Below are 25,353 nucleotides of genomic sequence, written 5' to 3'. Positions count from 1 at the left end.
CTTCTGCCATTTTTTGCAGTACTCTGGGATGAATTCCATCAGGACCAGGGAACTTATCTATCTTCAGGCCCACAAGTTTGCTCAGCATTACCTTTTTAATGACAGCTATTGTATTGAGGTCCTCACCTCCCGTCACATCCATAACATCTCTCTCTGGGATGTTAGACGTGTCCTCCACCATGAAGACTGACACAAAATTGTCTTTCAAAGCTTCTGGCATTTTCTCATTACCCCCTTCTCATCCTCCAAGGGACCTACGTTAACTTTAGCCACCCTTTTCTGCTTTGTACAATTATAAAAACTTCTGCTCTCCATTTTTATATTTTGTGCTTCTCTGTTGCTTTTTAAAGTTTTCCCAATCTTCGAGTTTCCTACTACTCTTGGCAACTTCGTATTCACAAGCTTTTAGTTTGATGCCTTCTTTTATTTCCTTGTTATCCTTGCCTTTACTTTTAACTGGAATATACTTTTGTTGAGCACCGTGAAAAGTCTCTCGGGAAGTCTTCCACTGTTCCTCAACCGTCCCACTATATAGCCTGTGTTCCCGGTCTACACTAGTCAAATCCTCCCTCATCCCATTGTAGTCTCCATTGTTTAGGCATCATACACTGGTTTTCAGTCAAACTATTGCACCCTCCATTTTGTACGTGTCAGTACAGCGTGATACTCGTAAAGGAATGCTGCCTCCTGGCACGTCCCAGCCAGCAGGAGCAGGTGATGAGAGATGTGCTGAAACTTGGTGCAGCCCCTTCAAGGATTCAGAGGGAAGGGCCGCAGTGTAGGGTTATTCTGCTACTGGGCAGGGAGGGGCCAGGTTTGGTAAGGAAGCCCCTCATTTTATGTTATAGTGTACCGCCGATGAGTGGCAGCTGTGCTACTGGTTTTAAAGAACGTCATAGAATCCAGCAGCACAGAAACAGATCATACAGCCATCTAGTCATCAATCTGTCTAGTCCCATCAACTTGAGTCCAGACCATAGCCCTCCATTTCCTTCCCACCCATATACCTTTCCAAATTTTCCAGTAAGACGGATGCATGTTCAATCACAACGGCTTATATGTGTTCAACCAAAGGTGTTATTGTCCCTTTTAAACATTTATTTGCAATCACAACATCCTGCTGGACGTTAAGAACTGAAAGTATTCCCCATCAGCAAATTGTTGGTTGGCGGAGAAATTGCTGAAGCTGGATTTGATGCAGATCACGCTGCTGACTGCATCAGAAAGGCTTTACTGTATGAAGGCGGTGTGCAGTCTGATAGCCACTGATCGACACGGTCAGTTTTCTTGTGTTCACACCACCCTTCGACACTGTTAAAGCAGAATGCAGCAAGTCTGTTTCACCGATGTATTGGCGAACAGTAGGCGCGTACAGCATGGGAGCTGCGTGGACTTGGTCACAGCAAGGACTGGGTCTCAAGCCGCAGTGCCACCTGTTTACAGCCGCTCAGAGGAGAGGTGTTGGAGTTGGTGCACTCCACCAGAGGCACTGTGGTGGGGCGTCCAAGCTGGAGTCAGTGCTGCCCCCCCAGTGTTTGCTCAGCAGAAGACAAGCTGAATTGTGTTTGAATGCAGATTTCTGCTGCATTCATGAACTCAGGGTCTTGGACAAGATTTTTTGTGTGACTGTATTTTACTGATACCTTATATATGCTTGCTACCTTACGTGTGTTACTGTATATGTGCCTTGTGTTGTGTGCTTTGCACCTTGACCCTGGCGTAACACTATTGTTTTGGCTGAATTCATGGGTAATCATGTATGGTTGAATGACAAATGAACTATGAACTATCAAATTTTAAATTTCTCTAAAATGTTGAAATTGAACCCACACCCGCCACTTCCACTGGCAGCTCGCACCACCCTTTGAGTGAAGAATTCCCCCTCAGGTTAGAGTCATAGAGCCATAGAAAAGTACAGCACAAAAACAGGCCCTTTAGCCCAACGAAGTCTGTGCTGTAACTTTCCCTTGGTAATATTTAAAGTATTGACTACGAAGTTAAGAATATTCGAGCACCTCCGTTCCGTCCGCCAAAACAGACAGGATCTCCCAGTAGCCACTCACTTCAACTCTGCTTCCCATTCCCATTCAGATATGTCTATACATGGCCTCCCCTACTGCCATGATGAGGCTAAACTCAGGTTGGAGGAGTAACACCTCATAATACCGTCTAGGTAGTCTCCAGTCCCTTGGTATGAACATTGAATTCTCCAACTTCCAGTAATTCCCTCCCACTCCCTTCCTCTATCCCTATGTCACTCTGCTCCCTCCCCCAGCTGCCTATCACCTCCCTCATGGTTCTGCCTCCTTCTATTACCCATTGTGTTTTCCCCTATTCCTTCTTCACCTTTCCTGCCTTTCCCCTCCCCCACCCCTTGAACTTTCCCCTTACTGGTTTTTCACCTGGAACCTACCAGCCTTCTCCTTCCCACCCTCCCCCACCTTCTTTATAGGGCCTCTGCCCCTTCCCTCTTCAGTCCTGACGAAGGGTTCCGGCCCGAAACGTCGACCGATCTTTTCCACGGATGCTGCCCGACCTGCTGAGTTCCTCCAGCGTGTTGTGAGTGTTGCTTTGACCCCAGCATCTGCAGATTATTTTGTGTTAAGTTCAGAATATTATTATGAATAAAGTTGATTTTGAAATATAAACAAATCCTGAGACCAGGCCACCATTGGCTTCATTCCTGTGTGAGTTTTGCTTACTTTCATTTTTATTTTATTTATTTATTTGTTTGTTTGTTTGTTTATTCAGTGATACAGTGCAGGATGGCCTTTCTGGGCCATCCAGCCGCACCACCCAGCAACCCAGCGATTTCACCCTCGCCTAAAGAGCGATCAGTCTGATGGCGGCTATGCCTTTGGACTGTGGGAGAAAGCTGGAGCAGTCAGAGGAAAGCCCAGGCAGTCACGGGGAAAACATACAAACCCCTTTCAGACGGTGCCGGAATTGAACTCTGAACTCTGACACCCTGAGCTGCAATAGTGCTGTGCTGACCAAGTTGTTTTGTAAGGCAGGAAAGGGTGGGGAATGGATAAATAATTAAAAGCCTCACATTTCTTGGTTGCTTTGTACATCTGTTCATGTTCTCCAACCTGCAGAGGTACCGAACTCCCTTCTGAGGTGTAGCTTCTGTAACTGGGAACGATGTGTCAGCCATTTTATGTGTTGCAAACAGCGAGGGACAACAGTATGAATATTGGCTCATGGAAGCTCATTATTAGAACAGAGAGGAAAAGGAGTTCCTTTAGCCAAAGGGTGGTGAATCTATTGATTCATCGCCACAGATGACTGTGGAGGCCAAGTCATTGAGTGTATTTAATGTGGAGGTTGATCGGTTCTTAATTAGTCAGGATATCGAAGGATACGGGGAGAAAGCAAGAGAATGGGGCTGAGAGGAATAATAAATCAGCCATGATGGAATGGCAAGGCAGACTTGATGGGCTGAATGGTCTGTTTCTGCTCCTATGTCTTGTGGCCTTATTCTTTACAAGTTTTCTTGAACTTTCGACATTGAACTTTCCCTGGCAAAGTTGGGAAGCAGTTGAAGGTTTTGGACTCAGAGACGATGAAGGGATATGGAAGCATTTCCAAATTAGGATGGTGCGTGGCTCGATGAGGAAGTAACTACTCGTGGAGCTGCTCTGCGCAAGCCACCCATGCACTTCCACATTTCTGACCAGATTATAAATTTGGAGGAGCCAGCTCTCAAATTCCACCTGCGTAATTTCCAACCTGATAGAATGTACATTAATTTTAAACCTTCCCCCTCCTCTCTCTTTCCATTCCCCATTCTGGCTCCCCTCCCACCCCTTCTTTTCTCCTCACCTCCCCCCCATACCCCTCCTCCTACTCCCCTTTCTCTCATGGTCCACTCTCCTCTCCTACCTGATTGCTCCTCCTTCTGTCCCTTACCTTTCCACCTATTACCTCCTATCTCCTTACTTCACCTCCCTCCCCTACCCACCCACCTTGCCCCTCACCTGGTCTCATTTATCAGCTGCCAGTTTATGCTCCTCCTCCTCCTCCCCCCCCCCCCACCCCACCTTTCTAATCTGGCCTCTTTCCGCTTCCTTTCCAATCCTGATGGAAGGGCTCGGCCAAAAGCATTGGCTATTTATTCCGCTCCATAGATGTTGCCTGTCCTGCTGAGTTCCTTCACCTTTTAGTGTGTTACTCTGACCAGATGAACAGCTTTATTCCATCGAGGGACAAACATTAGTCCCAGCAAAGGGGTTCCCTCCCACCCCAAGCATCTATTGGTGATATCAAGGACCCTTTCAGCAGTCCAAGGGGAGGCAGGAGGAGTCTCGGTTTAACAGGCATCAGAAACTCTGCAGCGTTCACTCAGTTGACAATATCTTGATGTGATTTCACCTGGAGCACTAGAACAATCATCAAGCAGTCACTGCTCTTTGTTTTGAGCACCGGCTTGTGTGCTTTGTTCAGTTGAGATATGCTCCAGTTTCAGAGCACAGGGCTGGGTTAACCAACAGAGTAAAAATAGAGCAGAGGAAGTTGAAACAAAGACCAGACACCTGATCTTACTGCGCTTGTTCACATCCCCATCAGCCCATTTTCCTCCTTGTTCATTCACATCTTCCAGCCCAACGTGGCAAGCAGGGGCACGCCTCAGGCAGGGCATACTGGATGGTGAGAGGTTACGGCTGAGAGTGCAGTGACCTTTGAGTCCCGAGAGCATTGCCTCCTGATCCCTACAGTGTGAAACACCCACAAAGCACCGCTTCAGTTACCTGGAAGATCTATCCTGGACCCAACATATTGACGTAATTATGAAGAAGGCATGGAAGGGGCCATATGGGATGTTTTTAGAGAGACACTGCACAGTGACAAGGCCCTCTGGCCCAATGAGGCCTCACTGCTGGTGCTGGAATTGTGTTATGCCAGACACCACACCATTGCTCCACTCCACATGGAACCCTCTGCAGCATTTTCTGATTCTGTGCGTGGCGCACAGATACAACCAGTTACAGTCCTCTCCACGGTAAATCCGTTGACATTTGCTCATCTTTGCTGACATACAAAATCTCCTTAAACTCCCAGTCCTTCTGAGGGTGGTGGCAGTGCTGATGGAAGGACACACAGTTAGAGGGGCAGTAGTAGGGGAGGGTCACACTGTGGGAAGGGCTGTACTGAGGGAGAGTCACACTGTGGGAGGTGTGGTACTGAGGGAGGGTCACACTGTGGGAGGGGTGGTACTGAGGGAGAGTCACACTGTGGGAGGGGTGGTACTGAGGGAGGGTCACACTGTGGGAGGTGTGGTACTGAGGGAGGGTCACACTGTGGGAGGGGTGGTATTGAGGGAGGGTCACACTGTGGGAGGTGTGGTACTGAGGGAGAGTCACACTGTGGGAGGGGTGGTACTGAGGGAGAGTCACACTGTGGGAGGTGTGGTACTGAGGGAGGGTCACACTGTGGGAGGGGTGGTACTGAGGGAGGGTCACACTGTGGGAGGTGTGGTATTGAGGGAGGGTCACACTGAGGGAGTGGTGGTACTGAGGGAGAGTCACACTGTGGGAGGGGTGGTACTGAGGGAGAGTCACACTGTGAGAGGGGTGGTACTGAGGGAGGGTCACACTGAGGGGGGTGTGGTACTGAGGGAGGGTCACACTGTGGGAGGTGTGGTATTGAGGGAGGGTCACACTGAGGGAGTGGTGGTACTGAGGGAGAGTCACACTGTGAGAGGGGTGGTACTGAGGGAGAGTCACACTGTGAGAGGGGTGGTACTGAGGGAGGGTCACACTGAGGGGGGTGTGGTACTGAGGGAGGGTCACACTGTGGGAGGTGTGGTATTGAGGGAGGGTCACACTGAGGGAGTGGTGGTACTGAGGGAGAGTCACACTGTGGGAGGTGTGGTACTGAGGGAGGGTCACACTGTGGGAGGGGTGGTACTGAGGGAGGGTCACACTGTGGGAGGTGTGGTATTGAGGGAGGGTCACACTGAGGGAGTGGTGGTACTGAGGGAGAGTCACACTGTGAGAGGGGTGGTACTGAGGGAGAGTCACACTGTGAGAGGGGTGGTACTGAGGGAGGGTCACACTGAGGGGGGTGTGGTACTGAGGGAGGGTCACACTGGGAGGGGTGGTACTGAGGGAGGGGTGGTACCGAGAGAGGGTCACACTGTGTGGGGGCGGTACCGAGGGAGGGTCACACTGTGGGATGGGTGGTACCGGGGGAGGGTCACACTGTGGGAGGGGCTGTACTGAGGGAGGGTCACACTGTGGGAGGGGTGGTACTGAGGGAGAATCACACTGTGGGAGGGGTGATACTGAGGGAGAGTCACACTGTGGGAGGGGTGGTACTGAGGGAGAGTCACACTGTGGGAGGGGTGGTACTGAGGGAGGGTCACACTGTGGGGGGGTGGTACTGAGGGAGGGTCACACTGTGGGAGGGGTGGTACTGAGGGAGGGTCACACTGTGGGAGGGTGGTACTGAGAGAGAGTCACACTGTGGGAGGGGTGGTACTGAGGGAGGGTCACACTGTGGGAGGGGTGGAACCGAGGGAGGGTCACACTGTGTGGGGGCGGTACCGAGGGAGGGTCACACTGTGGGAGGGGCTGTACTGAGGGAGGGTCACACTGTGGGGGGGTGGTACTGAGGGAGGGTCACACTGTGGGGGGGTGGTACTGAGAGAGAGTCACACTGTGGGAGGGGTGGTACTGAGGGAGGGTCACACTGTGGGAGGGGTGGAACCGAGGGAGGGTCACACTGTGTGGGGGCGGTACCGAGGGAGGGTCACACTGTGGGAGGGGCTGTACTGAGGGAGGGTCACACTGTGGGGGGGTGGTACTGAGGGAGGGTCACACTGTGGGAGGGGTGGTACTGAGGGAGAGTCACACTGTGGGAGGAGTGGTACTGAGGGAGGGTCACACTGTGGGGGGGTGGTACTGAGGGAGAGTCACACTGTGGGAGGGGCGGTACTGAGGGAGGGTCACACTGAGGGAGGGGTGGTACTGAGAGAGAGTCACACTGTGGGAGGGGCTGTGATAGAAAAGTTGATGCTGCATTTCACAGACAATGTCGACCACTTTATCCGCCCTATATCAGTCTGCTGTGTGCAAAAGCATGTGGTTAACAAAACAGCTGTGTTACAGAACGAATTAATTGTCTGTGAAGCACTTTTGAGCCTCCCAGTGTGATCAGGTGTGTACGTAAATGAACTATATTTTAACATCTCCCAAACCTTTGTCGTCTTTGAGCAAGAGGCCACTCAAATCCTTCCCCCTCCACCTCCACCTGCCCTGCCCTGCCCTGCGCTTCCCGTGAGGTGCAGTGCACACAGACAACTCAGAGATGGAGCTGTGTAGCAAGCTGTTTTATCAGCTTGAGGTGAGATCTGTTCAGCCAGTACCTCATGCTGAATGATCCACACCAGAGCTATGTTGAGCAATGCTCTAAGTTTAAAAGTCCCATCTCTATTTTCAAATCCTCCGCCATTTCCCCTCTCCTTGTCACTCAAGACATCTCCAGGATCACTTATCTGGTCACCGTTCCATCACCCTTGGAGACTCCAAACTTCGGAATTCCTTCCCTGAACTTCTCCTCCCGAATTACTCCTGCAGGACCTGTTCTCGTATCCCATTAGGTCCACATTGAAACACACACAAAGTGCTGGAGGAGCTCAGCAGGTCAGGCAGCATCGAGACAGAGGGAAAAACGTTCACTGTTTTGGACCAAGACGCATTCATCAAGGCCTGAAACATTCACTCCACAGATGCTGCCTGGGCTGCCGAGTCCCTCCATTCCAGCATTTTGTGTGTGTTGCTCTGGATTTCTAGTATTGGCAGAATCTCTTGGGTTTATGCCACACGGTGATGTTCCTGTGATAAATCATAGCTCATAGCTGGTCCATTTTTTTCTTTAGAGGTGCTATTTAAGAAGAAATTGGTGTTACTTCCTTCTGCTTCTTTGTCCAGCCTAAAACTGACGGTGTCATTGTGTCTGGACCAGATTCATTGCATTTTACCAGGAGAGAAAAAAAATTTTTTAAAGGGTCTAGTTTTATTGGGAGTTAAATCTACAAAATGCAATGATCTGAATCTCTCCAGACCACAGTAGGAAAGGAAGATCACTGATAGGATAACAGTTTCCCCGTGCCTCACCAGTTTCTATCCCTCCCTCCCTCCCCCCACTCAGTCTCTTCAGCCAAAGGCTAAGTCACTCCCAGTAGGCACATGCCCTCAGTGAGGAGAAGCCTACGGTTCGGCTAACGTCCTGACCTCACTACCCACCATCCCAGACCCTCGGTCCACTGCCATAGTTCAGTCTGGTGTCGGGTCAGTGCCCTTCCCCTATCACTCACCCCACCTGTGAAGTGGGTTGGCCGGGCCTCAGCTTGAGTCGCTAAGTCCCCTTCTTCTCCACCTTCTTGAACAGGATGTTGTCATATTCAGAATCCACACACCCGCTGTCCCTCTGAGACGCCCTGTCTCCTGATCTCCTTTGGCTGCCGCCCTGTTTCGCTGTTTTTGGCACGGCGTAGTCATCAGTGTGTGGGTTGTACGGGTACTCGTGACCCCGAGGGTCGCACTGCCGGCCCTGTATCTTCCACGCGTGACCTTTCACCTCCACAGGATAGTCATACACCGAGGGGACATCTGACCCCTCCGGCTCATCATAGATGTGATCCTTTGGCAGTGGCAAGGCTGCCTTCCCCTTCCTCCCAAAGCTCGAGTCATCAATGGTGTCATAAAGTGGGTCCTCCCGTTTTGTGGGCAGGAAGGTAGAAAATGCCATTTCAGAAGTGTTGTCCGGTTGGTTGGACGGCAGTCGGACAAGGGGTGGGAGGCACAGAGTCTGTGCGATGGCATCAAAGGGAATAGCATATTCTGATTCCACTGCATCCTTGCCTTCCTGTGTCTTCCTCCCAGTCGCCATCTTGATGTTGGCCCGTGCATTGTGTTTGTGGATTACGTCCCGCACCTCAGAGTAGGTTGACTGCATATCCGGGGGGTCAGGCTGGTTCCCTTTGGCCATACCATATATTGTCATGGAGTGCATTTGCTGGCCCTTTGCCCCTGCCTTCCTGGGCATCGTGGAGGCCGGCCTGGTGCTGGGGTCCGAGGATGACTCCAGCGACAAGCACCTCAAGGAAGGGAGAGTAGCATTTAACATCTCATTCTTGACCTTGGCTGACTGTTGGCCCTCGTCGATCTCACTCAGTGTCCCCTCCTCCTCGTCCTCGTGTGCAGGTCTGGAACTCAGAGGGGGGTCATTTTCCACATCACCAGACAACTGTTTCTCCTCCCTGAAGGCTTGCCTGACAACTTTGATAGCAGATTCAATAATCTGGAAAATTCCATTGGCCTGCCTGGTCTCAAACTCAAAGTTGCCTTCACCAGAAGCACATCGCCGTCCAGCCTCGAAAGAAAACGTCACCTAAAAAAGTAACAGAGAGATGCCACATTTACAACAGTCGCAAAAAGGTATGTCTAACAGCCCTGTTGTGGTCCATGTCTACCCCACTGTTGCGGGTTGGTCACTGACTTCCTTACGGATAGAGGTCGATCTGTTTCTGGGTCTGAAGACGTGCTGGAAGACAGAGCTACACATTGGCCTCTGGAGCAGGCTGACCTGCCTCCTGCCCCATTCGATCACCTCCTCAGCTCTGCCCAAAATCTCCAGTTTCAACCTCTGGAGAATCCCTGATATGACTCACTAAGGACCACTATTCCATCGTTAAGGACCCTCTTCACTCAGGATGTGCCCTCTCCTTACTGCTACCATCATGGAGGTGGTACAGGAGCCTGAAGTCGCCCACTCAACATCTCAGGAACAGCTTCTTCCCCTCCGCCATCACGTTTCTGAATGGACAATGAACCCATGAACAGCACCACACTGTTTCTTGCTCTCTTTTTGCACTAATTATCCAACTGAATTTTTATATATATTTATATATCATTCTTATTGTAGTTTACAGATTTTCTACTATATATTGCAAAGTTACTGTTGCCGCGACATACGCTAATAATATTAAATCTGATTCTGATTCTGAATCCAAAGGTTGTGCCTTCCAAGCCCTGGAATCCTACTCCCCAACTTGAAGAATTTCAGCCTGTTTATCCCACTCTGTCAATGTTGCTTAACTTGTTGAATTACGTAGTGTATTTAATATTTCAGTAATATTTGAGTAATAATGTCAATATATTGTTTGATTAAGTATTCTTTGTTGTTTACATAATTCATTACGTAAAAGTATGTGAATGGCATACGTCATCACACCACCACGTGCCTTACTAAAAGAAACTAAGTACATATACATCCCAGCTTCCGTGTTTTCTTTCAATTAGTTTCTGGAGTTACAAAGCATAAGTTACTCCGTCATTTTGTGTGTGGTTCTCAAGATTTCCAGCATCTACAGAATCTTTTGTGTTTATAAATGGCATCCCTCTCCCTTTCCCTCTCCCTCTCTCTCCCCCTCTCCCTCTCCTCATGGGATCCATGGTGATTCGGCCATTTGAACTCAGATCTGGCTTGTTCATAGAAGACAGAGAGTAATGGCCGAAAGGACTTATTCTAGCTGGACATCTATGATTAGTGGTGTTCTGCAGGGATCTTGTCTGGGACCTCTGCTGTTTGTGATGTATATAAATGACCTGGATGAAGATGTAGGTGTGTGGGTTAGTAAGTTTGCAGATGAAACAAAGATTGGTAGTGTTGTGGATAACGTAGAAGACTGGCAAAGAATACAGTGAGATATAGATCAGTTGCAGAAAAGGGCAGAGAAACGCAGATGTAGTTCAACCTGGCCAAATGTGAAATGTTGCATCTTGTTAGGACATAGCACGCTGTTAGGAGGAAGACATTTAACAGTGCTGATGAGCAGAGAGTTCTTGATGACCAAGTTCACAGCTCGCTGAAAGTGTCTGCACAAGTTAAAAGGTAGTTAAGAAGGCACACGGCATGCTTGTCTTTATCAGTCAAGGCATTGAGTTCACAAGTGAGGAAGTTATGTTGCAGCTTTATAAAACTCTAGTTTGGCCACATCTAGAGTAATGTGTACAGTTCTGGTCACTCCACTATAGGAAGGATGTTGATGGTTTGGAAAAAGTGCAGAAGAGGTTTACTAGTTTGCTGCCTGGGTTAGACGGCATGTGCGGTAACAGGAGGTTAGGCAAACTTGGGTTCTTTTCTCTGGAGCGATAGAGGCTGAGGGGAGGTTTATAAGATTATGAGAGATAGAGTAGACAGACACTATCTCTTTTCTCAGGCTTGAAGTGTCTAATACTAGAGGAACACTCACAACACGCTGGAGGAACTCGGCAGGTCGGGCAGCATCCGTGGAAACGATCAGTCAACGTTTCGGTCCTCTGCCCCTTCCCTCTTCAGTCCTGACGAAGGGTTCCGGCCCGAAACGTTGACTGATTGTTTCCATGGATGCTGCCCGACCTGCTGAGTTCCTCCAGCGTGTTGTGAGTGTTGCTTTGACCCCAGTATCTGCAGAGTATTTTGTGTTTATAATACCAGAGGACATGCCTTAAGGTAAAAGGGGGTAATTTCAGAGGAGATGTGAAAGGCAAGTATATTTTACACAGAGAGTGGTGGGTGTCTGGAATGCACTCCCTGGGGTGGTGGTAGAGGTAGAAACATTCAGGACGTTTAAGAAGCATTTAGATAGGCATGTGGATATGAGGAAAATGGAGGGATATGGACATTATGTAGGCATAGTTGGCCATTTGATTTCTTATTAATTTGGTTCTGACAACGTTATAGGCTGACGGGCCTGTTCCTGTGCTGTTCTCTTCTGTGTTCTATAAATCCTTAATTTTTTGAAAAAGCACTTCCTATATTGATACACCTGCACTTAGACGCAAGGAAGTCAGACTGCCGAGTTCCTCCAGCATTTTGTGTGTGTAAGTACTTTGGCTGTTGTGGATCCCAGCCACTGGTGTTGCTGGTCATGGGGAGCATGTAACTTTGTGAGCTGTGGTTCAGCAGGCACAACTTCTGCTGCTCGCTCAGACACCTGAGTATCAAAGGCCCACTTCAGAGACGTGGCCACAGATACCCAGGTTGATGTTCCAGCGCTTCTGTGCTGAGATGTTAAACTAAGCCCCTCAGCTGGAGCCCCAGAATGTGTCAGCCCTCGCCAGGTTTATCTTTAGATCATCTATAACATTTGGTAAGGCCCCAATGGTCGCGTAACGGTTGGCATAATGCATAACAGTTCCCGCAAGCACCAATTAGAGTTCCATTCCTGCCGCTGTTTGTAAGGAGTTTGCACAGTCTCCTCGTGACCACGAGGTTTTCCCCCAGATGCTAGAGTGTCCCAAAGATCTTCAGGGTTATTAAGCTGTGGGCTTGCTATGTTGGCACAGGAACCCTGGTGACATTTGTGGGCTGCCCCCAGCACATCCTTGGACTGTGTTGGTCATTGACGCAAATGACACACTTCACTGTATTTTTCGATGTACATTTGACAAATGAAGCTAATCTTTAATCATTGTCACCGTCAAATTGAACTTGGAGCGATTGACAGGTGCAATCACCGTCTTCTTCCATGCTTGAGGACCCAGGACAGACAATAACCTCCGCTTACCGTTACTCCCTCAGGAACCCACAGCCACACTAGAAATGCACGTCCATCCAGCCGTCCAACACCAGACCCCTGGGCCCCCAGCTGCCATTTTTCAGAGGTCAGACCTCGGCCAGCCACAGACTCGAATGCCTCCACAGACTCAAAGTCAAGGTCAGTCCTACAGGCCTTCTTGGTCCCACACAGGGCTCTGCACCGGGCAAACACCTCTGATGTTTGGGCTTAAGGGTGTTTTCCTGTCTGTGTTTGGGAGGGACGTTCCGTGAAGTGTCGGACTTCAGGTTCCCGGAGCGACCTTCACAGTGAGCTTGTGGGCATGTTCCTCCCTCGTTCACTCTGCCCCCTAGATCCTACTACAGTGGGGCTACAGAGGTGTAATAGGACAAGTCCTGACACCCAAACCCATCACAACTTCCAGCACAGTCAGTGTGGAGTTCGCACGCTCTCACTGTGACCACGTGCGTATCCCTATGGTCTTCCAGTTTCTTCCCACAGCCCAACAATAAGCGGGTTGGTAGTTAATTGGCAAATTGTAAATGGCCCCAATTTGGTGATGGTAGGTGGATTAGGGTGGAGTTAATTGGCAAATTGTAATTGGCCCCAATCTGGTAATGGCAGGGGAATTAGGGTGGAGTTAGTGGGTGTGTTAGGGGGAATAAATTTCAGAGAAATGCGGGGGATCCAGATTAGTCTGAGAGCTAGCATAGAATGGATGGGCTGAATAGTCTATGTGAGAAGGAAATATGTGTCCTATGCCTGTTCCTTCCCAATTTGAGGAGATTTGATAGAGGTATACAAAATTGGAGAATATTTTGGGTAAAATTATTTTTAAAGATCAAACAGGCTTTATAAAGGGTTGTTATTATTTTTCCAAATGTTCGGAGACTATTTAACATTATCTATTCGTCCCCTTTTAAAACTCCACAATGCATCGTCTCTTTGGATGCTGAAAAAGTGTTCGACCGAGTCAAATGGAGATACTTACTTAATGTTTCGGAGAAATTTAGCTTTGGTGTTAATTTTAATAATTGGGTTAGAATGATAAATAAAACTCCTGTTGCTACTGTTGTTACTAATAACTGTAGATCTTTTTTTCAGCTTACACGGAGGGGCAAGACAAGGTTGTCCATTAAGTCCTTCATTATTCAATTTAATATTAGAACCCCTTGCTATTGCTCTTCGTGAAGCTAAAGATATTTATGGGATTTTTGTGAATGAGACCATTCATAAGATTTTTCTTTACACTGACAATTTATTGGTTTATATATCTAATCCCGAGGAATCTATTCCTGCCTTGCTAAAATTATTTAATGAATTTGGAGATTTTTCAGGATATAAAATAAATTTTAGTAAAAGTGAATTGTTTCCTTTAAATGAATCTGTTTCTATATATGATAATACTCCTTTCAAAGTCACGGATTCTTTTAGATATTTAGGTGTTATAATGACTAAAAAAATAGCGATCTTTATAAAGCCAATTTTGTACCCTTGGTAGATTCTATGAAGTACTTATTTAGCAGATGGAGTCCACTTACATTTTCACTTGTTGGTCGCATCCATATAGTCAAAATGATGACTTTACCAAATTTTTTATATTTATTTCACAATATCCCTGTTTTTTTGACTAAGAAGTTTTTAAATCAGATTGATTCTATTATTTTATCTTTTATTTGGAATAATAAAAGACAAAGAATTAGTAAATGTCACTTACAAAAGTTGAAAAAGGATGGAGGTCTTGCTTTGCCTAATTTAAGAATGTATTACTGGGCTGTTAATGTGCGATACATGTCCTTTTGGCTACATTGGGTTGATAAGAACGATCAGCCCATTTGGGTAGACTTGGAGTTGAAAGCTGTAAAAGAGTTTTATTTAACCTCGTTATTGGGAGCTGTTTTACCTATACAATTAGCTAAAGTTGCTAATTTAAACAAAATTACGAGGAGTATAGATAGGGTAGGCACAAGTAGGCTTTTTCCACTGTGGTTGGGTGGAACGACAACCAGAGGTCATGGGTTAAGGGTGAAAGGTGAAATGTTTCAGGAGAACCTGAGGGGGATTTCTTCATTCAGAGGGTGGTGAGGGTGTGGAACAATCTGCCAGCACAAGTGGTGCATGTGGCTTCAACATTGAAGATAAGTTTGGATAGGTACATGGATGGGAAGTGTATGGAAGGTTGTGCTCCCAGTTCAGATTGATGGGAGTAGGAAGTTTAAATTGTTCTGCATGAACTAGATGGGCCAAAGGGCCTGTTTCTGTGCTGTATTTTTCTATGACTCTCTGCTCCTCAGTAGCTGAGAGAGTGTGATTGTTTGTCAGTGACCACAAAGAGCTGCTTCCCAATATTGGGGCAGAGGGAAAGGTGGAAACGAATGCAGGCAGATATTTTCCTTCTGGCTGATCTGATGGACCACAAGACACTTTCCATCCTGCAGAACCTCCTCTGAAATTTCTGGCCACTAAATTTAGAGGGAAGAACCTGCTGAAACCAGGGGTGAGAGAAGGTGATTATCACACACCCCGGTTACAGTCAGGGTGACCTACAAACACACAAATGAATAACTGTATAACCCAAGCTAAAGTGTAACAATAAATGAACTGGGATATTCCACCATAATCCCAAAAAAAAAATTTTAAAACAAGAACAAATAGCGCTGGCCACTAGGAATGTTGGGGCAGACTGTTGACAACCTCCCCTGACCCCCCCAGGGTGCTACACTATGTGAAGACCATACAGCATTACAGCACAGTACCAGCCATTCAGCCCAGAATGTAGAGCCTACTTTTTAGCCTGCTCTTTGATCAATTGAACCCTCCATTTCTACATTGTCCATAATGAGCCGTGTCATATGACATGGGTGATCACGGTCTTTCTGTGACCATGATTGTTCTTGGCAATTTCTACAAAAGTGGTTTACCATTGCCTGGACAGTGTCTTTACAATAGATGTGACCCCAGCCACTATAAGACCACAAGACATAAGAGCAGAATTAGCCCATCGAGTATGCTCTGTCATTCCATCACGACTGATTGCAGATCCCACTCAACCCCATACACCTGCCCTCTCACCATATTCTTTGATGCCACAACCAATCAAGAATCAATTAACCTACATTTTAAATATATCCACAGACTTGACCTCCACCACAGTCTGTGGCAGAGCATTCCACAGTTTCACCACTCTTTGGCTAAAAAAAAACCTCCTTGCTTCTGTTCTTAAAGGTCACCTCTCAATTTTGAGGCTATGCCCTCTAGATCTGGATACCCCCACCATAGGAACTGTACTTTCCATGTCCACCAGATCTAGTCCTTTCAACATTCAGTAGGTTTCAATGAAATCCCACGCATTCTTATAAATTCCAGTGAGTACAGGCCCAAAGCTGCCAAACGCTGATCATATGTTAACCCTTTCATTCCTAGAATCATTCTAGTGAACTGCCTCTGGACTTTCTCCAATGACAACACATCCTTTCTGAGATACGGGGCCCAAAACTGTTGACAATACTCCAAGTGCAGCCTGACTAGTGTCTTATAAAGCCTCAGCATTATCTCCTTGATTTTTATATTCTATTCCCCTGGAAATAAATGCCAACATTTCATTTGCCTTCTTTACCACAGACTCAACCTGTGAATTAACCTCCTGGGAGTCTTACATGAGGACTCCTAAGTCCCTTTGCACCTCGGATGTTTGAATTTTCTCCGCATTTAGAAAATAGTCCGCACTATTGTTTCTTTTATCAAAATGTATTGTCATACATTTCCCAACACTGTATTCCATCTGCCACTTTTTTGCCCATTCTTCCAATTTGTCTAAGTCCTGCTGCAATCGCTTTGCTTTCTCAACACTACCTACCGCTGCACCTATCTTCATGTCATCCACAAACTTTGCCACAAAGCCATCAATTCCATTATCTAAATTACCGACAATGTGAAAAGTGGCAGTCCCAATACTGACCCCTGAGGAACACCACTAGTCACTGGCAGCCAACCAGAAAGGCCCCTTATATTCCTGCTCACTGCCTCCTGCCTGTCAGCCACTTCACTATCCATGCCAGTATATTTCCTGTAACACCATAGAATTTTATCTTGTTCGGTAGCCTCATATGAGGCATTTTATCAAATGCCTTCTGAAAATCTAAGTAAGTGACATCCACGACCTGTCCTTTGTCCACCCTGCTTGTTACTGCCTTGAAGAATTCTAACAGATTTGTCAGGCAAGATTTCCCTTGACAGAAACCATTGACTTATTTCATCATTAGTCTCCAAGTACCCTGAAACCTCGCCTTTAATAATAGATTCCAACACTTTCCCAACCACTGAGGTTAGGCTAACTGGCCTATAACTTCCTCTTTCTTGTCTTCCTCCCTTCTTAAAGAGTGGAGTGACATTTACAATTTTCCAGTGCTGCGGAACCATGCCAGAAGAGTATTATCAAAGCTCTTCCGCGAATATCTGCCTGGCGTCGGTGGTCACATAACCAGGACTTGTGATATACACCAGCTGCTCGTAAAACCATCCACCACCTGTTCCCAGGGCTTCACCTGACCCTGATCGGGGGCTAAGCAGGTGCTACACCTCGCCCAAGGGTGATCTGCAGGTTAGTGGAGGGAAGAAGCACCTTACACCTCCTTTTGTAGAGACCTATCTCCACCCTGCCACCCAACCACTCCTAATAATCCTTTATTGTTCTATCATCCATGTGCCTATTTAAGCATTTCTTAAATACCTCTAATGTATCTACCTCCACCACCACGTTTGGCAGGGTGAACCATGTACCCACCTCCCTCTGTGTAAAAACAACTTACCTTGTACATCCTCCTACACTTTCCTCGAATGGTTTTAAAGCTATGCCTCTCATACTAGTCATTTCTGGCCTGGGGAAAAGTCACTGGTTATACGCTCGATAAATACCTCTTGTACACCTTTATCAAGTCACATCTCATCCTCCTCTTTCCCCAAAGCGGAAAGCCCTAGCTCACTCAAAGGATGTGCTCTCTGATCCTGGTAAATCTCCCCTGTACTTGGAAGCATGGCTGCCCTCAGCTTATCCTTGGTCTGTGGTGATCGTTGACATAAGCAGCACATTTCAGTGTATGTTTCGATAATCTGATGTACCTGTGACAAATAAAGCTAATCTAGAAAACAGAAATATCTGCAATATTCAATGATTCTCACCCGGCCATCTGGGATTGCACAGACAATTTTTGAGCCAAGATTTTCACTGTTTACTGAGTGTGTGGACCCAGCTGGTGGCGTAGTGGCATCAGCGTCGGACTTCGGGACGAAAGGTCCCGAGTTCAAATCCAGCCGGCTCCCCTGCATGCTTTCCATCCGTGCTGGGTTATGAGCTGGTGATCTCTTTGGAAACTCACCCGGCAGAAAGCAATGGCAAACCACTGCTGTAACTTGCCTCGTACGCGGCTCCCCACTACGTCAGAGAGGCGTGGAGGGAAATGGTCCGCTAACCGGAGAAACTCCGGATGCGACATACCTTTCCTTTCCTACTGAGTGTGTGGGCGATGGAAGTGACTGCATGGAGCCTTTACACGATACCTTGTAGAAAGAATCTCCAGTCTCTGGCTTTGCAAAGTGCGTGGGCTCTCAAAAGTGACCTCACTAGGAACAGCCTCTCCTGATCCTTTAGAACCATAGAACACACATAAATTATCCATAGGTTGAACTCGGGACCACTTGAAACATCCACCCGCTAGATTGCAAGAATAAATCGGCAAAGACTCTCAAAATGCTGTTGGGATAATTGGATTTGACCTTCAAGCACCATGATAAACATGTGGCTCTATCCACCAGCCTGTGCTGATTGGTAAGTCTAACAAATTCATGCATGCTTTAGAATACAGTAGCTTTGCTTGTTTTCTGATGAGCACCTGGAAGTGAATTAAAACCTACAATTTGAGCAGCCACTATAAATATTCTTGGGTTTCTAGTATAATTAAAACTCCTGAACTGAATTGCAACCTTGAAATTTAACTCATTAAGACTGTTCTTCTGATAATCAAAACACTTTTAACACAGACGCCTCGTTCTCCCTGACAGATCAGGGAAATGTCTTACTGGTATAAAATACTTAACGCAGGACCTTTACTGCCCTGCACATGAGAGCCCCTGTTCTGAATTTCAGATCGTTAGAGCCAGCTTCGGGAGTCAGACTCTGTCCCTCATCATTCAGAAAGAGCATGGCTGACTTTATATTAGATTAGCGTTATTTATCATGGGTATATCAAAGCCTGCAGTGAACTGCGTCGTTTGTATCAACATCCAAAACAGTCTGAGAACATGCTGGGAGCAGTCCACAAGCACCACCGTGTTTCTGGTGCCAAGGCAGTGTGACACTATTGTACCTTGGGGCATCAGATGTCAGAGTTCAATTCCAACACCATCTCTAGGGAGTTTATACATCCTTTCGGTGGAAAGCGTGTGTTTTCTCCGGGTTCTCCAGCCTCCTCCCACAGTCCAAAGATGTGCCTGTTGGTAGGTTAATTGGTCACTGTGAATTGTCCCGTGATTAGGCTGGGGTTAATTTGGGGGTTGCTGGGTGACACAGCACAAAGGGATGGACGGGCCAATTCTGCATTGTATCTCAATAATAGCATACGAACAACTTACTACGTTTTTGGAATGAGGGAGGAAACTGGAGCACCTAGTCACATTTTCTTACAGACAGTGGCAGGATTTGAACCCCGGTCGTTGGCACTGTCAAACATTACACTAACTGCTTCGCTGCTGTACCACCCTATACTTTAGTCCTTCTCCCACTTCCTCGCCAATTCTCCCAGGGCCAAGAAACTATTAGTCTCAGACTCAGCAATGACAACTGACCATATCTCCAGGTGAGGGATTCCCAAAGCTTTAGCACTCATTAAATGAAGAAATTCCTCCTCAATGGTTCCACGTGTCACCAATCTGGTCACCGTTCTCTCCGGTTCCTGATTCTCCACCATCCATGTCTACCCCGTCAATCCCATCCTGAACCGTCTGTGTGTCAATGACATTCAACATCCAAACACACTGCAAGATCAATCAGCGAGGGAGATTGTGGGGTGGGTCCTACAACTCTGCCGACGTCTGGGCATCTCACCAACAGCTGGCCTGCGGTTTTCCTCCCCACCCTTCTTTGTTACTAAACAAGGCCACACTTACCTTGTCTCGCCCAAAGCGTCTCAGGTATCTGTACGGCCAGGTGTAGAGAACCTCACCAGATTTCAAGTCCTTCAGCTCCAGACTGTCTTCCTCCACAGCGAGCAGAAACATTCCCTGCAGATGACATCTCTCCGCTGCTTCCGTCTTCCTCACAGTCACCCGGAACTCTGTCACTGCACAACACGTAAAACCAGACCATCAAGGAAACAGCAACAATGCTCCTCACACCAGGTGCTGCATAGGGGAATTCATCATCAATGTGTTACAGAGGGAGTGCTGGTCCTTTTAATACCAAAGGGGATGATTTCAGGTGAGAGGAGTAATTTCAAAGGAGATGTGCGGGGGAAAGAGTGGTGGACATTGGGTGACTATTCTGCCAGGGATGTTAGTAGAGGCAAGTAGAACAGAAGGGCATAATTTTAAGGTCATTGAAATATGGGGTGGGGGGGGGGGGTGGATGTCAAAGGTACATTCTTTACATGGAGAGTGTCCAGTCAAGGGTAGAGACAGAGTCAGATACATTAGGGACATTTAACAACTCTTAGATAGGTACATGGATGATAGAAAAATGAAGGACTATGTGAAAGGGCAGGGTTAAATTTATCTGTAGTAGTTTGAAAGGCCAGACAACTTTCTGGGCCACTGTACTGTGCGGCATTATTCTATGTTTAAAGTGTCTAAAAAGCTCATAGACAGGCACATGAAAACGCAGACAATCGAGGGAATGGACATTATGTAGGTAGAGGGGATTCATATAGTTAGGCGTTTAATTACTCATTTAATTGTTTAGCAAAACATTGTGGGCTGAATGGCCCGTTGCTGAGCTGTACTGTTTTATGTTCCATCATTGAGATATTGAAGTCGTGGCCCATTTAATGTCTTCCATGACAGGAATGACTGATCAGCGAATGATCCCATTACTGGTTGGTGCTGCACATACAGTATCCCAGACTGGGAATACAGAGAAGGGTGCCCTTTGTAGTGTGTTGCTGATGACACAAGACCAAATGGGGGATTGAAGAGGATGCCAAGAGGCTTCAAGGTGCCATGGACAAGAAGCCCAAGTGGGCGACAACGTGGCAAGAGGAACACGGCGAGGAAAAGTGAGATTGCTGAGTGTTGAGAGTATTGAGGATTGTTGATGCTCAAAAGGATCTGTATGTTTCTTCTGGAGAGCACTAAGATACCAGCAGTGAGAGAGGGCAATGGTATGTTGGCCTCCATTTTATAGGAACTTGGTAAAACCATAGGACATAGGAGCAGAATTGGACCATCCAGCCCGATAAGTTTGTCCCACTATTCCACCATGGCTGATTTATTATTCCTCTCAATCCCATTCTCCCGACTTCTCCCTAATACCTTTGATGCCCTGACTAATCAAGAATCTACCAACCTCTGCTTTAAATATACGCAATGACTTGGCCTTCAGAGCCGGCCATGTCTGAGAGAGACAATGGGATATTCTGTACAGTTTAAGGGTGTGGAGGCTCAACTAATAATCAATATATTTCTGGATATGAGAGGAATCAAAGGAATAGAGCAGAAAAATGGTGCATACCGAGAACATGAGTCGTGGATGGTGGAGCGGGTGACAGACCCGGTTCTCGTCAATTAGAACAAGAATCAGGTTTATTATCTCTGATATATGTTGTGAAGTTTGTTTTGCGGTACAGTGCAACGATTAAAGTTACAATAAGAAATGTGAAAAGCAAATAATTGGTGCAAAAAGAGATGGAAAATGTTGAGGTAGTATTCGTGGGTTCATTGTTCAATCAGAAATCTGATGGTGGAGGAGAAGAAGCTGTCCCTAAGACACGGAGTGTGTACTTCAGGTGAACCTCCAGGCCACTGGTAGCAATGAGAAGAGGGGATGCCCGGAATGCTTTTCTTCCAAAGGCTCTTCTAGCCAATGGGTGTGTAAAATCCCACAGTCCTTCAAGGTGGGAGATTTTCTCAGAGTCCCAGACAATATTTATTCCCAAGCAACAATGAAACCAAACGATCGGGTTCACTGTTTCACAGATACATGCCAGAGTTGAATTTGCTGTTTTCCAGGCTTACACCAGTAAAGGACTTTGGTGGGTACCAAGACTGCAAATGGTTTCAAAGTTCAAGTTCAAATTTACTGTCATTCAACCATACACATGTATGCAACCAAATGAAACATCGTTCCTCTAGGGCCAAGGTACAAAACACAGCACACAGAGAAACGACCCAGCACGTACAGTCACAAACAGTCCTGGGCTGTGCTACCTGGGTTTCCGAGTGTTCTGCTTTCCTCCTTCAGTCCCAAAGACCTACCAGTTAATAGGTTAATTGGTCATTGTAAATTGTCCTATCATTGAGCTAGGGTTAAATCGGGGGTTGCGGATGGCACGGTTCAGAGGGCCAGAAGGGCCTACTACGTGCTGTATCTCAATAAGTAAAGAAAGAAGATTAGCACATCCCGAGGTGACTTGGCCTGAAGATTGACAGGTTGACATAACGTATGAGGTGAATGGTTATGCTCAATATAACAAAAACTACTTTTTCACATTTCACTTTACATTAAATGTTTTCAGACATTAACTTAGAAAGTTATAAATATGTATTATTCCTTTATCAGAAATAAGATCAGGTGTATGGGTGTCGAGGGAGGGGTAGCACCTCTGGTGAAGGAGCTGGTCGGGTCCATTCCAGGGCAGCTCACTCACTGTTGGTCCTCTCCGGACCAAAGCTCTCACCTGTGGCTGCAAGAAGCTGTTTGTATGTGACAGTGGCCACACCCCGGTACACTTCTTCAGAAGGTGGGCTAAGCCAGCTGGAGGTAGCTGGCAGCTGTATACCCCAGTGGGACAGAAACATTCCTCAGCCTCAGCATGGAAAGCTAGCTCCAGCAGACTGAGCAGATGAGATCTGTAGTGAGATCCAGGGAGGGCCGTACTGCAACACCCCACAGAGAGCAAAAGGTGCGACAAGGCACTGAAAATGTCAGGGTCATTAGTGCAAACAAGGAAGACCCCAGTTTTTGACGACTATTCATACCACTGGACCCCGACTTCTGAGATCAAGAGAGTAGAAATGCCCCAGTGAAAAGGCTTCTCCACTTTAAAAACTCTCCTGTACAGCTCTCCTGTTATCATCGGACATGACAGAGAACCAACACGAAATAAGATTGTTCTTGAGGTTTATTGCTGTTAAACCAGAGAGAAATCCTTTAAACTGAAATTGGTTACATTGGAATAGCGCAGTGGAATGTGAAAACGATGAAGTTTAATGAGTGTGCACTGGAGCGCTGGGGTTGGAGTGAGGCGAATACATATTGAAGGTAAATTCCTTCCTCAGGCATGAGAGAGCAGAACAGACGGGCAGATGGAGGCAACAGCAAATAATGGAACATGAGCGTAGAGACAGAGTTGACAGGAGCAGCAGCAATCGGAGAATCAGAATCAAATCGAAATGTGTATGTAAAGATTTTTGTACAGTACTGTAGTAATTTTATGTATTGCACTGTACTGGTGCCTCAAAAAAACACATTTTATGACATATGTGAGTGTTGATAAACCTGATTATGATACGGGTCTCTATTGTGGACTGAGAGTGGGAAGGGGCAGGGAGAGGGGAATTATGGTTGGGAAAAGGGGATGGGAGAGGGGAGGGAGTGGGAAGCTCCAGAGAGACATTCTGTAATAATCAATAAACCGATTGTTCGGAATCAAATGACCTTGCCTGATGTTTCAGGGCTGGGTGTGTCTGCATCGCACCATCGCCCACCCCAATAACCAGTCCCACACCCCTCCTGTGACACACCACTCTTGCCATTTCAAATATCCTTTACTCCACCAGATCTACAAACTCACTCTCTGCTCCACATTTACAAATACTGTGTAAAGTCTTGGGCAGATATAGATATATATATATATATATATATATATATATATATATATATATATCTGTGTGATATAGATATCTGCCCAAGACTATAGGTAGATATATCTGTGTGTGTGTGTGTAGCTAGGTTCCATAAGACTACTGGACTCCCGGACATCACGTATGAAGCACTGGTAACATTATACTGTTTACTTTTTAACTTGTGTCATTAACGCATCTTTTATTTGTTAATTTATTTGTGGTAACGTTACTTTATGTGTTGTGTGTGTGAGTTACACATACTGTGTTGTGCACCTTGATCTGGAGGAACATTGTTTCAGCTAGTGGTGTACCTGTGTACAGTTAAGTGACAGTGAACTGAACTTGAATTTGAATAATTAGCATAGCTCATTTAAGTCTGTGTGCCTCAATGACACAGAGGACACTTCTGCCTGTCTGTGCCCTCTGAAAGCAGAATTGTTAGAAATACCCAGCAGGTTAGGCAACAACCATGGGAAGTGGAATAGAGTTACCTTTTAACTGAAGCGTTCACTGTTTCTCCTTCTACAGATGCTGCCTGACCAGCATCAGCAGTTTCCTGGCATTTACTGTGACCTACCTGATATCCGTAACACCATAAGACATAGGAGCAGAATTAGGTCATCTGGCCCATCGAGTCTGCTCCACCATTCAATCATGGCTGATACTTTTCCTTTCTCCTCCTCAACCCCAGTTCCCGGCCTTCTGCCCGTAACCCTAGATGCCACGTACAATCAAGAACTTATCAATTTCTGCCTTAAATACACACAATGACCTGGCCTCCACAGCTGCATGTGCCAGCAAATTCCACAAATTCACCACCCTTTGGCTAAAGAAATTTCTCCGCATCTCTGTTTTGAAAGGGGCCCCTCTATTCTGAGGCTGTGCTCTCTTGTCCGAGACTCTCCCACCATGGGAAACATCCTTTCCACATATACTCTGTCTAGGCTTTTCAACATTCAAAGGGTTTCAATGAGATCCCCCCCTCATCCTTCTGAATTCCAGCGAGTTCAGACCCAGAGCCATTAAATGTTCCTCATATGATAACCCTTTCATTCCTGGAATCATCTTTGTGAACCTCCTCTGGACCCTGTCCAATGCCAGCACATCTTTTCTAAGATGATGGGCCCGAAACTGTTCACAATACTCAAGGTGAGGCCTCACCAGTGTCTTATAAAGCCTCAGCATCACATCCCTGCTCTTGTATTCTAGACCCCTTGAAATGAATACTAACATTGCATTTGCCTTCCTCACCACTGACTCAACCTGCAAGTTAACCTTTAGAGTGTTCTGCACAAGAACTCCCAAGACCCTTTGCATCTCAAAATTTTGGATTTTCTCCCCGTTTAGAAAATAGTACGCATATTTACTTCTACCACCAAAGTGCATGATCATGCATTTTCCAACATTGTATTTCATTTGCCACTTTCTTGCCCATTCTCCTAATCTGTCTAAGTCCTTTTGCATCCTACCTGCTTCCTCAACACTACCTGCCATGCCACCAATTTTCATATCATCTGCAAACTTGGCAACAAAGCCATTTATTCCATCATCAATATCATTTATATTCAGCATAAAAAGAAGTGGTCCCAACACCGACCCCTGCGGAACACCACTAGTCATGGGTAGCCAACCAGAAAAGGATCCTTTTATTCCCACTTGCTTCCTCCTACCAGTCAGCCAATGCTCTAACCATGTTAGTAACTTTCCTGTAATACCATGGGCTCCTAACTTGGCAAAGCAGCCTCACGTGTGGC

The 25,353-nt window shown here is 46.6% G+C and overlaps 1 protein-coding gene across 1 annotated transcript in view; it reads right to left on the bottom strand.

Annotated features, from left to right (window-relative positions):
* Positions 1-8,151: 8,151 nt before the first annotated feature.
* The window catches only part of LOC134350311 (docking protein 2), an 81,729-nt gene continuing 64,527 nt past the window's right edge, over positions 8,152-25,353 (bottom strand). The window contains exons 4-5 of the mRNA XM_063055356.1: positions 19,709-19,881; positions 8,152-9,396 (exon numbers count right to left, since the gene is read on the bottom strand). Coding sequence (XP_062911426.1) covers positions 8,362-9,396; positions 19,709-19,881 — 1,208 coding nt within the window. The 3' untranslated portion in view covers positions 8,152-8,361. The remainder of the gene's footprint in view (positions 9,397-19,708; positions 19,882-25,353) is intronic.

The sequence above is a fragment of the Mobula hypostoma genome, chromosome 8 (assembly GCF_963921235.1).
Source record: "Mobula hypostoma chromosome 8, sMobHyp1.1, whole genome shotgun sequence".
Taxonomy (NCBI): domain Eukaryota; kingdom Metazoa; phylum Chordata; class Chondrichthyes; order Myliobatiformes; family Myliobatidae; genus Mobula; species Mobula hypostoma.
The sequence above is the reverse complement of the archived record's forward strand: the minus strand, read 5'-3'. Positions and strand labels throughout refer to the sequence as shown.